This window comes from Electrophorus electricus, chromosome 14 (genome assembly GCF_041902795.1).
Source record: "Electrophorus electricus isolate QZ-2024a chromosome 14, ASM4190279v1, whole genome shotgun sequence".
NCBI lineage: Eukaryota > Metazoa > Chordata > Actinopteri > Gymnotiformes > Gymnotidae > Electrophorus > Electrophorus electricus.
In genome coordinates, this window is record NC_137510.1 from 14,907,621 (window position 1) to 14,925,550 (window position 17,930).

At 40.6% G+C, this 17,930-nt stretch overlaps 2 protein-coding genes across 11 annotated transcripts in view; one reads left to right on the forward strand and one right to left on the reverse strand.

Annotated features, from left to right (window-relative positions):
* Nucleotides 1-295: 295 nt before the first annotated feature.
* On the reverse strand, nt 296-6,305 carry gpd1l (glycerol-3-phosphate dehydrogenase 1 like). Of its 2 annotated transcripts, XM_027019272.3 has the most exons (9): nt 6,157-6,305; nt 5,887-5,942; nt 5,571-5,748; nt 5,176-5,316; nt 3,806-3,944; nt 3,565-3,677; nt 2,955-3,191; nt 2,404-2,510; nt 296-2,269 (listed from the first exon to the last, which is right to left on the reverse strand). In XM_027019272.3, the coding sequence occupies exons 1-9, from the start codon at nt 6,178-6,180 to the stop codon at nt 2,173-2,175; spliced, it is 1,092 nt and encodes a 363-aa protein (XP_026875073.3). In that variant the 5' UTR covers nt 6,181-6,305; the 3' UTR covers nt 296-2,172. The 2 variants fall into 2 exon arrangements, with proteins under 2 accessions (XP_026875073.3, XP_026875074.3); XM_027019273.3 differs by lacking the exon at nt 5,887-5,942.
* Nucleotides 6,306-7,700: 1,395 nt separating this feature from the next.
* Nucleotides 7,701-17,930, forward strand: part of osbpl10b (oxysterol binding protein-like 10b) — a 32,532-nt gene continuing 22,302 nt past the window's right edge. For 3 of the 9 annotated variants that reach the window (XM_035530479.2, XM_035530480.2, XM_081696638.1), the window contains exons 1-4: nt 7,705-8,076; nt 9,548-9,723; nt 11,841-11,920; nt 14,189-14,416. In XM_035530479.2, coding sequence (XP_035386372.1) covers nt 7,775-8,076; nt 9,548-9,723; nt 11,841-11,920; nt 14,189-14,416 — 786 coding nt within the window. In that variant the 5' untranslated portion in view covers nt 7,705-7,774. Of the gene's footprint in view, nt 8,077-9,547; nt 9,724-10,484; nt 10,715-11,840; nt 11,921-14,188; nt 14,417-17,930 lie in introns of those variants that run through there. The other 6 variants (XM_081696641.1, XM_035530482.2, XM_081696639.1 and 3 more) reach the window with 6 other exon arrangements.

A 17,930-nucleotide genomic window follows, 5' to 3' on the forward strand; every position in this document is an offset into this window, starting at 1 on the left:
GTGGCTACCCATTTCATGTTCTCCATCGTAAAACATGGCCTTGTTTTAGACTCATTTGATAATATACTTTCATTTTTCTGTAACTATTGGTGTTATGCACATATTTACATTCAGCATATTATGCTTTTTCCAGGTAAACATTAGTCAAACTAGAACTAGACAATACTGTGATGTTTAATCGCCAAAGCATCACGTTTCACTTTTTATCTACACAAATGACAATACCTTTTCAGAGCACCCACCTTTTCCAGAGGTGAAAATACAGGATGCCATAAAGACACAGTCAAAAGCAATATAAAAGGCAAATTACATCTTCATTAAGCACACAGGCAACATGGAATGAGTCACTAGTGAGAGGATTTTCTTTAGCTAGCTTGATATGGCATTGTTACAAAAAGGTTAGAGGACAAAGAAGGAAGATTTGCACCTGTATTATTCATTTTAGGTGCCAAGTTTCTTTGACTCTCCTAAGTAGTATCTGCCGTCATCACAAAGTAAAAATCTGTTCTGACCACTTGGTGGTCCAACCTTACTCAAATGAGAGAAAACTGCACAATACACTAAGAGAAAAAAAGATTACATCACAGAGTTTGTATGCAAGGTACAGAGCAATATAAAAAAGGGGAAAGGTGTATTAAGACACAGGACACTGAAATCAAAATAACAGAAAGATGGTGAATTTAGCCATTATATAGGGAAAATTGGTATGTTTAAAAAAAAAAAAAAACACCTTTTCCAAGTTATCTTGGTTTCTCTGGAGAAAATATGACCATGTGTCAGTTTGTGTACAATGCTTTTTGAAAAGCCTTACAACATGAAATATTATTTTGCTTTCAGTTTTACATTTTGAGAGCAGTTTTAACACAACTGGTGTTTTTTAAGTGTAAATAAGCAAACTAAATTCCCCATCATAAAAGATTGTTTTAATAATGTATAGAAAGCAAAGTAGCTAAATAATACCCTGTCTGTTGAACAGAGGGTGGTATACACTGACAAAGCAGAGTAATGAAATAATGACAATTATCAGGGCACTACAGCTTTTCCAAGTAGGCTAATCACAAACACTAGGGTTTAGATATCCCCCCTGGACCTTAACTTTGAAGACATTTTAACATATTAAAAATCATCATCATCATCATCTATGTTACTGTCTGAGAGTTTTCTGATTCTTTTGTGACCTTCTCAACCAATATTAGAAAACTGGAAAAAGTGTACGTAGTGTATGTAGCAGTGTATCTAGTAACACTGAAAGAAGGAAAAAAAAAAATCAGATTGACAAGCATTCGCTACATACCCTTTTAAACAAAAAAAAAGGCATAAGAAATGTACAACTGAGGCTCTTTAAAATGTATTAAGAGTATCAAAAAGTTTAAAAATGTACTACTAATTATTACAATGCTGGCTCCACAGAGATTTCAAAGCATAGTAAATGAGCATTCGTATTAAACCTGCCTAATGAAGAACTTGACCAGAAGGTTGGGAAAAAGCAGCTGGTCCCCAAGAGTCATTTAGTTTTGTGTAACAGGTCATCACCAGTAAGCACGCAAGCAGCAGATCCATAGAACTGCCTCTTGCCCTGCCTTAAGCAGTACTTGAGAAATGTATGACAGTCACTGGTTTTGAGCAGCAGTTGCTCAATAGCATGTCAATGCTGGACTCCATTGGGCACCATTGTTAGGTGATTAAAACGATATGACATACCATTGTCAGTGGTAAAATAAAAGTTTTTTGTTTTGTTTGTTTTTTTAAATTAACCTCTCCCATCTTTTATATATAGTAGTTATTAATCCTCCACAAGAGGGCAGTCAATACAGAGAAAAGTTTAAAAACATAGTAACAGTACAGATGTAGATATCACATATGGCTTCACATTCTATCCAAAGGATAACTCTGTATTCTTCATATACTTAGGGAACTTGATAAGGTAATGCTGAATCAAAAAACACCCATTTAGCCACTCCCAAGCCTGTTCGGAACGTGAGAGTGACCCCAAGCTAACCTTAGGTTCAGGAGTTCCACTTTGCCAAACTGAAAACTAAAGGGTGGAGGCCTGGGTAAAATAATGCAGTGCATGTAACACTGAGTGAAACAGACACATCTACCCATAAGTTGAATGTCAGAGCTTCCTTTGTTTGTAGAAGATTACCGGGAATGCAAATCACTACAGGACTTTCAGAGATGCTCTGGGTGACTCTGTAGGCAGGTGATCATGTCCTGGACTGGCTTGCCTTCAAAGCAGATCTGATGCACTGCCACAAACAAGGGGAACCTATGACACAAGATGTTGTAGAACAGTTACTGTATTGTGATGACATGAGATATATATCCAGTGCTCATAAGTTAAGACAAGTTAGATTGTTTGCGTGAAAGAATAAAAATCACAGGGTGAAGTGATCCACTCACTTTTCCACTAAGCCTTTCTGTTTGAGGATGTGGTAAACTTCAGCAGAGGTCTGTGGCCCCTGAAGCTTTTGGCCATTCAGCATCTCTCGCTCAAGCTCCTCAATGCTCTAAGAAAATACAATGTCACAATATCATTCATTAATCGAAGGATCAGCACAAGCACCAAAACAATTCAGGACCCCAAGACAAGAAATAATAGTTTACGAATTGGAACAAACTATAGTACTTCTTGTTTACTGTACTTATTGTCCAAGATAGACCTTATGTATTTTGTATTTCTAGGCATCAGCATTGATCCCAGTATTTCTACAGTATTCTAGTTCATTGGTATATTGGAATCCAACCTCTTAGAATCTCTTGGAATCCAACTTAGCCATCTTACTGGCTAAGATGTATTCTATGAGTAAATGACAAAGCACATTTGTAAGTCACTCTGGATAAGAGCCTTTGCTAAATGCCATAAATGTAAATGTAGTCTGCTGGGATTACATTACCTGAAAATCAATATTCTACAGAGGTAACCCCAGAAATGCTCAAATGCAGCATCTGACCTTGCCGGTCTTGACGAAGGCCTCCGCCACACGGCGGTTGCGACCACCATAGCAGGTAGTGATGAGGTCGGCCACACCACAGCTCTCCAGGAAGGTTGCGGAGGACACAGAGTTGTCTTTACTGAAGAGTTTAGCAAAAGCAATCATCTCCATCAGTCCCAGTCGGATAACCGCCGCCTTGGTATTGTCTCCACACTGTAGGCCATCGCAGAAGCCGGCACCCACTGCAACAATGTTCTGGCAAAGCAACATTGAAGGGGTTTTAAAAATAGAAGAAAAGTCTACAATGTAATAACACAATTGGTCATGAAAGTGCATGGGAAGAAAGTGACAGATTTAAGACCTTAAAATAACATATCTAGAAGAGGCTCCATATAGATGTTATTTTTAAAATGTAGATTTGTACTTTAGAATTAAAAGAACAATATGACTATGTTATTAAAATACAACCTTTCAGCTTTACTATTAAACCTATCAAAACTGGAGCATTTGAATGAGTTGTTCAGCAGTATAAGTCACAATACACAGTATAAGACAAGTTGGACTGCTCTGCTGTTAGAGGCCTGTTTGATTAGAGCTGTCTCTCCAATGAGACAAGTGTGCTACTTACTTTCAGAGCGCCACACAACTCCACTGTGTCAGCATCATCTACGACAGTGATCCGGAAGTTAGGGGTCTGCAGAAGCTGCTTAAAAAGCAGGCCATTTTCGAAGACCTTACTCCCTGCAGATCAGTACAAATAACATTGCCCAGCACAGATCAGTTACATTTCTCTCCTTTGTAGTATGTTCAAACTAACACTTCTTGTTGCTATTCTTTCAAAAGGGAAACTGGATGGGTTTTGCTCTTACCAATAGTGGTTTCACAGAATTTCTCAGCAGCCACCTCATTAGCAATGTTGGCCCCCATGAGGACACTGACATCAATGCCCATCTTCTCTCTGATAATGTCAGAGATGAGTCTCAATCCCTCAGGCCCCTCATCAATGCCCTGAAGAGGAACAACACATGGAAAAGTCCATCATATGTTCATTTTTTATTGCTCTAGACATTTGTCCCAGCAGAGAGTACAGTAAGAAACTTCAGCTGTTCTGAACATCTGGAGGAGCTTTCAGCCTAATTACTCATGGAAAAAAAGAAGGAATACCAACAATAAAATCATAAAGCTTGAAAGTAGAAAACAAAAATGAGAACTGGAAAAAAAGATATATAATTAACTAGAGACAATAAAGGCAGAAATCATAAACCTGAAAATATACAGTAGCAAGGTCAACCTATAACAGAATGCGATTGGTCCACCAACAGAACAGCACAAGTGGCATACAAATGTAAGCACAGGCATGAGATAGCAATACCAGACAGAGAGACGCTGGCACTAAGAAAATCAACAGAGAATAAGAGGAGTAATTTGACAGTCAGCCAGAAGGCTCTGCTTGACTCGTGAGTTATGCTAGTACACAGTGTAGGCCTACTCCCAGTGAACCCTGAACATCCAGAGCCACATCCTCCCATGCCATTCCTAGGCTGACACTGTGGGTGAAATGTCATAAGCGTAGCATAGAGGGGAAAGTGAAACAAACATGGAAAATACAACAATAATATTGAAAAGGACTGTTCAGAGAAGTTCATATTTGTTCCAAAGTTACAGATGCATGCACTCAACCTTTATGTTAAGGTATTCGCAATTTTTAAGGTATTCACAATTTATTTTTCATACAAAAAGTATCAGTAAAATTAAAGAATGGAGCTCAGACCTGTGAATTTTATGTATATTTGTTATTATGGGAAATCTTAAACAGGTTGCCAAAATTTTATAGTTTTTTTTCAGGTATTTAAGCCTCAATAAATTCATTTGCAATGCTATGACAGTTTTGGTGAGTTATGACAATCGATTCTAATACTCATTTTATGGTCATTTTGATGCATTGTAAATTTAAGGAAAAGTGTTTTTTTAATTCAGTGGAAGGGCTTGCTGTCTGGCCACTCAACTAGGGAAACACCTTGTGCCAAAATGTCCAGAATATACAAGGCCAGCAATCTTATTTTGGTATAAAGAATCTGCATTATACTGATTAGAATGCAGAGGAAACAGCTCAACCTATAAACCATCAAACCTGAAAATTACTTTCTGTTTTCTATGTCTAGTAAAGCAGACATAATTAGTCTTTCAGTTCCACTAAAACTGTCCTAACAAAGAATAATGTTTTCAATGTGCTCTTTACCTTAATAAGAGTAATTCCACGGGCATTTTTAGAAACACATCCCATCAATTGATCACACAGCTTTCGAATAAACTGGTGTGGGACCACAAAGACCAGCAAGTCTGCTCCTTCTGCAGCAACCTGCAACTGAGGCACTGCAACCTACAGACACAGTGTCATTAAGAGTGTTAGATGCTCCTTAATACATAATACACCCACTACATGTAGAGTACCGTTAAGAGTGTTAGCCACTCCTTAATACTGCTATATCCTATTGCTTCGTATCGATCAGCACTTCTCAACGAAAAAAGGAATCATTTAATCTGAGTGCAAAATAATTTTAAAAAATAACAAGCTTATTATGGGACAAATATTTAAAAGTGTAAAATACCAACGAACAAACATTGTGTTCTTACCACATTTTCTGGAAGTTTGTAACCTGGAAGGTATTTGACGTTCTCGTGCTCTGTGTTAATGATGTCAGTAAGCTTCCTACCATTTACATTCTCCTCATATACCCACATCTTAACTGTAGTGGCAAACCGATGGAGTTTCTCTGCATTGTTACCAATGATCCTTGCAATTGCAGAACCCCTGAGCAGGAACAGATAAATGCGCTTTAACACAACTGCAAGTTTATTAGCTACTATCTTTTATTTTGTGTAAACTTAATGTTGTATTCATACAAGACATGCTAATTAGTGTTATGCTGAATATCTGCTTTTGGCTTACATTAAGTCAAGGTTTACTGCAATAATTATTGTTGAAAGAATGGGCTTCGTATCAAACTGACAGAGTAAAAACACAACAAAAACAATAATCATCTAATCATCATCAATACAGGTTAGTATTTCCTCAACTGACACAAAAGACGAAGGCGCATGCTTTCCAAAGCTAACGAAAGTTAAGATAGCTATTACTAAGATTAAACTCTGTGTTACCAGTGTGGTACAGCTAGCTAGACACCAGGTGACCGTTTCGATGCGGGCGAACGTTACTTACCAGTTCCCTGACCCTATGATACATACTTTCAGCGGTGCAGTCATAGCAAATACTAACTGGAAAAAAATATATGGAGGTAGCCACTAAAAGCACTAAACCGTTTAGTTTCTGGAGGAGGCAGTGAGAATTAACGTGTTCGGCCACTTTTAGTTGCGTCAGCCAGTGATAGCGGAACAGAAAGACTATGGGAATTGTAGTTCTTACATTATTTGTGTAAGTATGCATTTGATTGTCTATATATTTATTTTCTTCATTCATATAACTGTCTATATATAATCTCATTTAGCATTTTCACACCCTTTCAAGAAATAACAAAGTAGTTGTTATACAATGGGTTCTTCAATCTAGAGTAAGTAGGGCATCTTAAAACCTTCATATCTCTGACATAACTATTCTTGACATGGAGAACGCTTTTTTAAGGTTATCATGTTTAAGCAGTTAATCGAGTGTATTTTTTTTTTTATTTTTTTAAATTGGTCTCTAGTTAGATTTTAGGTTGTGTAGGGTCTTCTATTGGACTGCTGTGCATCCAAACAACATAACCTTGGTTCAATGTTTGATTGTTTTTATTGTTTATTTATACTATATCCAATATTCCTTATTCCGCTTTGCGCTCTCACTTTGCATTGTCCGATTCTTTAAAATTCTGGCAGTTTTGTTTCCGTGGTCAAAACTATTCTTTAGAAATTGACCACTATATAGTACTTTATTTTGAACATCGACTCAATAAAGAAATCATATAAAGACATCGTTACAGTGCTCGTCAGCTATATAGATGTTGATGTATAAGACTATAGTCTATCAGAGCAGCATATATCACGAGTTTTATAGCTTCCAACTCTTTAAGAGGAAAAGCTACACAAAACATGCTATGAAGGGGAACAACTGCCTGAGAATGGCGTGATACTGCCCTCTAGAGTGTGAAGTGAGCATAACGGTCACTTAAAGAAACGTCTATAAACATTTGAGAAACAACAAAGTACACGAAAAGTTCGAGAAATACCAGGGCTGAGAGTAGAGCTGGATGTGGAAGAAGGCAAAAGTGGTTCCAATAATAATCAAATAATGATCCCAGGAACAAATCCGTCTAGAAAACACACACACACACACACACACACACACACACACACACACACACGCATATATATATATATATATATATATATATATATATATATATATATATATATATATATATATATATATATATATATATACTTTTTACATTTTTGTTTTCATTTTTTAACAAAAGATTTATTCCAGCTGGAACACAATAACCAGTTGGAACGCTTTAAGTGTTAATTCAAAATATGCTGGTTTGTTAGACTTTATTTCCCCTGAACATATTAAGAAGCCTATTTTATTTTAAACTTTATTTCAGATTTATTCAGAATACATGGCTAGCATCGAAATTGCCACGCATCGCCTCTGTGTATGCACTCGAAGGCAGGCTACGGGGTATTCCTGCTAGCGGAGACGAGGGAGTGACCGTAGATTACGCTACAGTGATTCCAGTAGAATTACCATGTTAACCCAGTGACGGTCCAACGCAGCAAGCAAAACAGTTCATTCGACACGACGGATATGTTTGGCAATAGCATTTTCTTTTAACATATCTATGTTTCTTTTTTTCTTGAAAAAAAATTGTGCTCAGACGTCTCCTCGTATAACTGGGCTTAAAATAATGGAAAAGACATCCAGCGTGTCGCATTCTAGGACCAATAAGCGAAACGTTTCAGTAGATTGGGGGACTCCCACTCGGAGACCGGAAAGAAGCGGCTCGCACAGCCCTGGATCTGGAACATCTTCGCGAGTCGGAGGGGCATCGGTCAGCTGCGGCGGCCCATCCCAAACCCAGAAGAGGCATTTGGAGGGAGTACTGAAAAAATACACGAATTTATTGCAAGGCTGGCAAAACAGGTAGCACACTGTTTTCTGTGACTAGGTCTCAACCTATTAACTGACTTAACTTTCAAACAGGGTATCCTGTTTTTATTTCCAGTTTGTGTTTCAATTCACATGGTGAACATTCGACTAATATTATTCTTATTTTATTACTGACTGTTTTATAGTCTATATACATTTCTCTGTATTCAAACAGAATACACACGTTCGTGACTGAAAACTGTTTCTAGTTTTAGGTAGCACATTGCACAGCCTTATACATATTATTAATGAATAATTGTTATTCTGTTTCTTATGTGCTTGCTGTTTATGTCGATAATTTACGAATCGATCAGCCCCTTGAAATAATTAAAAATGCAAGCTCTGTGATGAATAATCTGATTACAATCGGGTGTACAGTGAACTAATTTTGACAGTAGATAAATACTGGACATACATGCAGATGCATATGGAAGCCTATAAGATCTCATTTGTAGTGAATGGTTGGCTGGTTTGTGTTGGGATTTCATGGACCTGCATACTGCATGAGTGAATGCAGCGCAGTCCTAGTTACGTCCCTTCCATCTGGGAGAGACTATGACTCATCTGTGAGAGGAAATCCCTCACCCCCTTAATGTTCTCTGCTCCCTGCTGGCTTGCCTTGCGATCGATAGGGAGAGCAGACAGCCACGTAAAGAGCTCTAAGGGCAGCAAGTTTTACGCTCAGTGAAATGATCTCCCCAACGCCCCATACGTTTACCCTTGCACTAGATGCAGGTAGAATAAAGGATGTGAGCACGTGCGTGGACTTAACTGCGTCCACTTGAAAACGAAGAGATGTAGTGAGCGGTAATAGAAAAGGATGGAGCTAACCTGGTGTGGTAATGACTCTGTAATTTGTTAACTCAAATATACATACACAGTCATCCAATCACAGTGCATACATATTGTAGGCCAGAAAACAGCCTCTCAGTGGTCTCCTCTGATGTGAGTGACCTTGAACACATTATGACATGTCAACTCAGTTCAGGTTCCTCTCCATTGCATTTCGGACAAGTTTTCTACTTTTGCAGTATTTTACTGTGTTTATTTTTTTTTAAATATTAAGTATGATTGTAGTATATTTATTTAATGGTTTATTAATAGAACAATTTGGGTGGTTCTGTGTTACTCTCCTTGGTCTTATGAGGTGTAAAGTAAATCTCAGCTATTCCTGATTGGCCAGAGAGGGATAGGAGGTGGAATAGTGCACAGTTAAAGGGAAATTAAGGAAGAAAGACAATAACACACACACACACACACACACACACACACACACACACACACACACACACACACACACACACACACACACACACACACGCACACACAGTATCAGATGCTTTCAACAGAGGCAAGAGGAACGCCTGTCTAATTTATTCAACTTATTCCAGTTTTTGTGAAGTTTTGATTTTTGAAGTGCTCATCATGTAGCGCTTGTACTCCCTTGTACTCTCACCTGCTGCAGGTATTTTGTGCTGGATCCCAACCTAGGCCAGTTGCAGTACTTCATAAATGAGCAGAGTAAGGACCAGAAGCCACGAGGGTCCCTGCCTCTGATTGGCTCTTTGGTAACCCCAAGTGATGAGTTTCCCTTCATGTTCACCGTCTATGCTTCTAATGGTCAGCTCTTCAAGCTTAGAGGTAAAGGAATAAATGCCTTATTTTCTCCTCAATATGACTCTATCTGATCCCTCTCTAATGCTCTGCAGTGCACTCTCCCATTTGCCCTGGCAGTGTTACATTACTCTTCTATGCTTCTTATATCTTAATGCTCAGATCAGGTTTCTGTGCCTGCTGTCACTCATTTTCTCACTGCCGTGCTAGTGTTCTTTAAGACGTTTTATTTCTTCTAAGCAGTGCCTCCTTTTATCAGTACTGCTCTCTGGGGCAGTCCTTTGTTCTCCCTCTTTCTCTCAGCTCTTTCTTCTCTGATGCCCCCACCCTTTCTCTTTCTGACAATTCAGGCAGGCCCCACTTTTATTCCATCATATGTATTTCCCCCTCATTCTCGAGATGTTGCATTGAATGCATTGTGATTGTTGCACTCGGTTGCTCTGCGTTGTTGCAGCCGTTCAGTTAACTCTGTAAGATGACAAAGCACCCGTGCATAACTAAAGCAATGGATGGATGTATTGCAGGACAATGGCATTGCGATATGACATGATGCAATATGAAAATCTTTCTAGGAAGGGAGGTTGGGGAGGGGGCATTCATTCCCACAGCAGTGACAATCTTCAGGTGCTGTTTCTCTTCTTTCACACTTGTCTGGTCTGACCCCAGGTTAACTTGCAATCTGTTGTTTTGCATTTCATGTGAGATTAAATGTCTTACTGTCATCTAGATGCTGGAAATTCATTGTGTGTGTTTAGTGTGCATTTGCTTTGCCTTTGTAACCTTTGTAGACACATACAGACACAGCACAGCAATGCCAGGTGCCCACCCAACACAAGGTGGCCTGGTAGCCACCAATGAGGGAGAGCTCTCCATATGAGGGGGAAAGGCAGAGTCCATGCCTCTCCCAAGGAAGTCTGGTATGGTCCATGGTGGGTCCACTGCTCCGAAGGCACGGCCACGGCTTGCAGCGGCAGCAACCTCCTCAGAGGGACCCATCCTGCACATAACATTGCACACTGTGGGTGTGCACAAAAACAAACAGATGCGCCTATAGACACACACAAAAAGGTGCCTTGACACAGGGCCCACTGAAAGCGTAATTGCTGGAGGTGTGTCCTTGGCCCTACTGGACACGCAGGGAGTCACGTCCGCCCTGGCTCCTGGCTACTCCCCTTAACGGTCCTCCCTTTGCCAGCCACGTTAGGAGCACCCCAGAGGCAGTCCACCTCCTGGGCTATGGGCGGACCCATCCAGTACTCCTGATGTGTCCACGGAAGAGACCTGAGCTGCTTGCTCGCCAGCCAGGGACCTAGCCGGCTCCACCAAACCATCTTCTTGTTGGTCCCTGTGGAGCTCTCCTTCCTCCTGGCTCGGTAGCCCCAGGCCCCCCCAAGAAATTCCAGGGGGCGTTTCCCTCCTCACTCTGGAGTGACCACAAACGCCAGTTGCGGTCCTCTCCCCAACATCCGGGAATCCCAGTAGCAGCTTGGGATGTTCTTATGTCCATCCCCATGGGAAATCTGTTTGTGGCCGAAGGAGTTGGCATCCTGTGGTGGTTGGTCATTCTGTAACAGCCCGAGTGCCGCAGGGCAAGGAGCAGAACGTATAGAATCCCTCGACAGAGACAGACATTTATTGACATATAACACAAAGGTGGCACTCACACATAACGTAATCGGTGAACAAGGTGACCATTAGCAAGGCGACACGAACAATGACCAACACTGATGCACACACCAACAGGGGTTTAAATACACACAGACACACACAACATTAAACCATGCACAGGTGTGTACTATCACGGCGGGCATGGTTACAAACAAGACAATATGACCCCCACTACATGCGGCAGGCCGTGCCACGTGACTAGTGGCAAGGGGAGCATTTTGTGACAGCCTTTATTGTGTATTTCCAGTATCATAAGTGGGGATGTTATGTCCTTTTAATAAATGGATAACAGATATATGGCACAAATATAGCACTTAATGTTTCAGTAACCATTTCACTAACATTTGGGATGTATTTTTTATTATATACTTACAGTGATATATTTAGTGTTGGTATCATTGCCTTGCCCTAGATATACAGTAAGTACATGTTGGTTATAACGATAATGCTGCTATGTGTGTTGTGTGTGTGAGCAGCTTGTGACTTGTGTGAGCGACAGGTGTGGATGACACAGCTCCAGCTCTCTGCTCGGCGCCATTCAGACAGCAGTGCCAAGGTAAGCCATTTCATTCCCTTGTGCTTCCTTCATATCTCTCTCTCTCTCTCTCTCTCTCTCTCTCTCTCTCTCCATCTCTCTACCCCGCTCTCTCTCTCCCTCCCTCTATATCTCTCTCTACCCTTCTCTCAGTCTCTCTCGCTCTCTGTCTCCCCCCCTCTATATCTCTCTTTCCCTCTCTACCTCTCTTTCTCCACCCCCTTCTCGCATCCTGTGTCTCACTCAGCTCTGAGTTTTCTTTCCTCTGACCTCTTATGTACTTTGGCAAACTGCCACAGCAGTCATTTGCAAAGTTACTTTTAACTTTTTCCTCTGCTGAAAGTGGGAAAGTCTGCATAAAATGCATTTTTAAAAAGTGGTTATAATTAACTGAGTGGTTTTGGAGTTTGTATTTGGTCGTGTTAAATACACTGCTGGCCTCTGGTTGAGTAAGTAAAGGAAAGACTCTGACAGATGATTTGGAACGCGAGTCATTTATGCATGCAGTATGGTTCTTTGGTTTACCTACACACACACACACACACACACACACACACACACACACACACACACACACACTATAAAAATCTCTGTTTCACCCTTCCTGTGGATGGTCATCTTTTTTTTTTTTAACATCCCACCTGGTCCTTCTACTAGACGTTTGGAAGTTTGGGAGTGGCAGTGGGTTTTTTTTTTTCAGCTTTTCCTAGGATTGTAATCTTCTGAACTGAGGTCAGTGTTGTAATTCCTGGGATTTGTTGGAGCTACTCATCCAACTCATAGGCACAGTTGTCTGTCAGCACTGGGACAACCTTGGTGTTAACCTTCCGCATTCGCTCTAGTTCCTCTTTCAGTCCATAGTGTTACTCATTACTCCAGGGTTTCAAGTTATTGCCTTTTTACACGTGATTCTTCTACATGTTGTCAGTCACACTACGTCACACTAGTCAAACATAGTCCAACTATGACAATATGTGTCTGATGGTTCTGATCTAAAAAATGTTTGTAAAACAAACAAAAAAAGACAAAACTGCATACAGTGTGATCTACAGAGGGTGCCAGAACATTGTATTTAATTTCTCACTTAATTATCATTCACTCTAATTATTAAGCTACTTATTAACATTCCCTCTCACTCAAACCAGACTAGTGCTTAATGACAAGACAGAATTTTTTTGCCACTATACGGAGCTTCTGAATGTGCCATTACTACCGTTGTTGATATTTAGTGGGCATTGTGAGTCACCATGTGATGCTGGATGTCAGTGTAGAGGGAGAGTGATGCTCTACTATCTGCTAATAAATCTTTTTAATTTATATACATTTATATATATAAACACACACACACACACACACACATTTGGGTGAGAAAGCAGTATGCTCATTAGACTAGGGACAGACCTATTTCTGATATCATTGCTCAATATACTTGAAATATGACATGTTCTTGCATGCCCACATACATTGCCACATAGAGTGGAAGAGTCCTAAAAGTTCTGTGCTGGGCCCTGCTAAAGTCTGGAAGGTGTTAGCTTATCAAAGGTCTGCCTTATGCAACCTCCTGTATCTCAACTTCAAATTAATGGACTACCTGTGAGCCTGAGGCACTGCTGTCAGGCCCAATCAGAGCACCCAGACAAGGACTCATAGTCTCTGAGAACCTTTGCAGTAAATCATCATTCAGGTACACGTTCGTTGTGCTTTATAGTACAAAGACTTGTGTTAGCTCATCTTTTAGGCATACTTATGAGTCTGAGAAATAGATTGGATTACTGAGGGGTTTTTAATGAAAACATTTTCAAATTATGAACAGATATTTCTTTGCCCATTTCTTTGTTGTATAGAATTGGTGAATGAGATGCACAAAATAACGTGGTTCAGAGTGTGTGGAGGAACGCAGGTAGTGGAGGGCAGAATTTTGCAAACGGCTGTTTTCTGGGATGTGCTATTTGAATGGAGTTGTGGCAACCTTCCTTTGCCTGCTGCTCTCTGGGGAGCGGAACACATTCCAGCACATTCTCTCTCTCCTCTCATATTCCTGGCCCATCCTCTCTCTCTCCTTCCCTCCCTCTCTATACCACTGCCCCACCCCCTCACGCTCTGCCTCCCTCCCTGCCTGCCTGTAAGGCTGCCATAGTGAGTCGTCTGAGGCAGACAATGCCCTTGTGTGCGACAAGGCGCCGGGGCACTGTCCGAGGGCCCGCGCACATCTCTGAGTGGAAGCGGTGCCGGGCAGCCCGCACATCCTCTCAGTGCTCTTGCTGCTGCTACTGCTGCCATCTCTTTCAGGGCTACTCTTCCTCCTCGGCCCCCTCCTCTTCCTCGACTGGCCGGACGCGCAGCTTCTCTTTGCTCCCACACCCCGCCCCACCTTGCTCCTACAATTCCGCCCAGAGGCAGAACTCCCCGCATGGCCATGGGACCCCTGGTGCTTTCACCACCACCCACCACAAGTCCCTCACAGCCAGCCATCGGGCCTGCAGCAAGAAGCCTGCACACCTGCACCAGGTCAAAGAGGTAGGGCCTGTAAAACCAGTGCAGGAGAAGGCTGTTATTCTCATGTTTAGCTGCTGACCTATTGTATGCATTGAATGTGTGTTATTTGTCGGACATTTGCGATTAATTGTTGATCTTCCCGCTTCTTAAGATTGGTGCTAGTCCATTTTGCAGTGTGCTGTGTGTTAGTGAAGTTCAGTATGGAGCTTTTAAGCCTTGGCTGGTCTGGGAGTGATGTGTCAGCATCTAAAAGTGGCTCATCAGCAGAAAGTCTGTGTAATAACACTTTTTTAATCCTGTTTTCTCGCACTGTAGTCGTTAAGATGATTCCCACCCACCAACTAGCTAGCCCTCCCCTGTCATATGACAGCTACCAACCATGGAGGGTGTTGCGTGTTTCCTCTGAGACATGTGACACCAATCACCACATCTTTTCCACCTGCTGTCCATGCTGTGACTGAAAGAAGCCCAACAAAGAAGATAGCGCTAACTTCTCTCATCAGCAAGCATGCCATCCCTCCCACCCAGAAAGCAACAATAGGCTACTTAGTATTTTTATTTTATGGCAGTGAGATTCCTGGGCATAGTGATCCTCATATGTTCGAGGAGAGATTACAGTAAATTACAGCATATAATATATCTATATATAATATTATAATATATAATATATATATATATATATATATATATATATATATATATATATATATAAGGTGTTAAAACATCACTTTCTAGAGTTGTGTAAAGATATGCTTTGTGACTTTTAAATCAGTTTTATTTACACATATCATTCTAATTTAGAATTATTTATATTTTGATTTAGGACAATTCTGGTTTATTACCTCTGTTCAATCATTTTATCAAATTTAAAACTGATTTAGGAGTGGGTTTTTTTTGTGTAATTAGGTACAACACCAAGTCAGTGTAGAATTACATCTTCAAAAAAATTATTTTCTTGATCTCTTTTATTAATCTCTCTTAAACTCTGTCTGAATTTGTGTGAAGCATCCTTCCAGCCTCTGTCACATTTACTGCCACTTAAGTAAATCACAAATACCTTTACCTTAATCTTTGACATCAACAGGAAAAATACTGGCTGGACCACTAGTTACTGGTACCGAGCAAGCTGTACTATATGTTAATAAGCACAGTTTTGTTTACATTATTGTCACCCATGTTTCCATTTACATTATTTAACTGATGCTGTTATCCAAAGTGACTTATAATTATGACTGAATACAATTTGAGCAATTGAGGATAAAGGGCCTCACTCAGGAGCTTCCTGGCAGTGGTGGGGCTTGAATTGGCACCCTTATGATTATGAATTAAGTAAACTACCCTGTTTATCTTGCATTTTTCTTAATTTTACTACATTACTGACATTACCAAGTATGGGTCTGCAATATGCCAATAATATAATATGGCCATTGAAGACCTCAGCTGTAGGGAAACCACTGACAGGAAGGGATCCATTCTTTGCAGTGCGTAAAGAATTGCTAGAGAGGGAACAACCAAAAACACCACCCAAAAAACACAAAAACTAGAGAGTATAGGCAAGGATAAAAAAAAAAAAAGGACAAATAGCAGATGTACAGAATCAAAACAAATCCAAAAATTAGAAGACTAAAAACAGAAGAAAAAAGGGAAAGAGAACCAACAGCAACATAATTACTACTTGGTTATGAAGGCACTGGGCAAACAATACTTCACAAGGAGAGCTAGGAGCCAGGGTTATATAGGGAAGTAATTAGTGTGAGAGGTGAGTAGGAGCATTGTTCAGGATTATGGTAATGGACAGTTACGGATGGAACTCCATGAAGACGTGACATTTGTGATATACTTGATAATATGTAGCTTCTGTAAGTTGACACAGACAGTGAAAAACAGCATTTCTAAATAAGAAAAAGTTGAAAACATTTCATACACTAATATGGAACGGGGGGAAAATCAAACAAATCGGGAAAACAATTAGAAGATTATGGTATAACAGGCAGCTCTAGTGCTGTTTACAGGCTCTCTGTAAATCTCAAAGTTTTATGAAACATGCAGTTGACTAGTGTTGTAGAAGCACTTCAGGTTCTGATATTCTCAGAAACATGATGTAATTTATTGCAATAACAATAGCATATCATCATGATGCTCATGACTTAATTGCTAACCCCTAATTTATGTCTGAGCAAAACATTTTTTGACATAATCACCATGGTAACATGAATAGAAGAGACCTCTTCAAACATAATACAGTGTAGCTGTTCAATATCTTCCCTCTACACGGCAAAAATGCAGTTTATGAACAGCCATTCTCCAGAGCCATAGAAAAAGCTTAAATGTGTTCCTTTGAGAAAAAAATTCTTAGAACTCTCTCTCTCTCTCTCTCTCTCTCTCTCTCTCTCGCTCTCTCTCTCTCTCGCTCTCTCTCTCTCTTTCTCTCTCACTCTCTCTCTCTCGCTCTCTCTCTCTCTCTCGCTCTCTCGCTCTCTCTCTCTCTCTCTCTCGCTCGCTCTCTCTCTCTCTCTCTCGCTCTCTCTCTCTCTCTTGCTCTCTCTCTCTCTCTCTCAGTGTGTGTGTGTGTGTTTGTGAATAGCTGACTCTGGCTCTGATCATGAGGGTAGGTGTCCTCTTTCAGCCAGAGCTACTACTTGGAGGGAGAGAGGTGGAACACAGGGATGAAAGAGAAAGAGGATAAATAAAGGGGACTGAGAGGAAGGAGAAAGGGCCTTTTCATGCCTTCCACTTTGACCTCTCATGACCATACTGAGGCTGTAAAGGCAAAACAGGCAATGGTCACTTCTCCTGGGACGAGGCCTTTTCAGAACAACAGAATGTGGATACACACCTTTCTAAAAGATACCATCCAGGAAATGTGCGTAGTAAGGCAGGGACAGAAAGCACGCGGCTTATACATGCAGTCCGGAGCTGTTCTGCTCGTTACTTTTAGCTGAACCCTCAAATTAGAAAAATGCACCATGTAGAGGAAGAGAGAAAATAATAAAGTGGATCAATTTTTTCATGAGGGCTGGTTTATGAAAATCCTAGTGGCACTGAGCACAACCAAATCTCACTTCGTTGCTCAGGGCTTGCTGAGTTGTGGCAGGGAGAGCCTCAGCAGTTAAAATCAGAGAGTCAGAGAAGAGCCAGTTAATCATCTAACCTGAGCAAATGTGTGGTGTTTTTTAATATGGTACTTAATCTTTAAATAAATGTTACTGGTGATGTTTGATTAGCACAATTCATGGCCCATACTTGTGAGAGTTTAAAGAGGGTACCATGTAGCTACCAGACGTTGCTCTTAAGATTTAATGTGTATATCACAGTGGTGGATGTTGAGAGGAACTGTGTCTACTGTTTTCAGTCATGAAAAATTAACTCTAGCTGTAGAAAAAGCAAACATGTACTGCAACTTTATTCTAATAACATAACGGAGGAAGAGACCCGAGCAAGTGACAGGACAAAGATAAAGCAGGAAGGTGTGTGTGCGTGTGTGCGCGTGTGCATGTGTGTATATGCGTAAGCAGTTCTATATCCACAGCACATC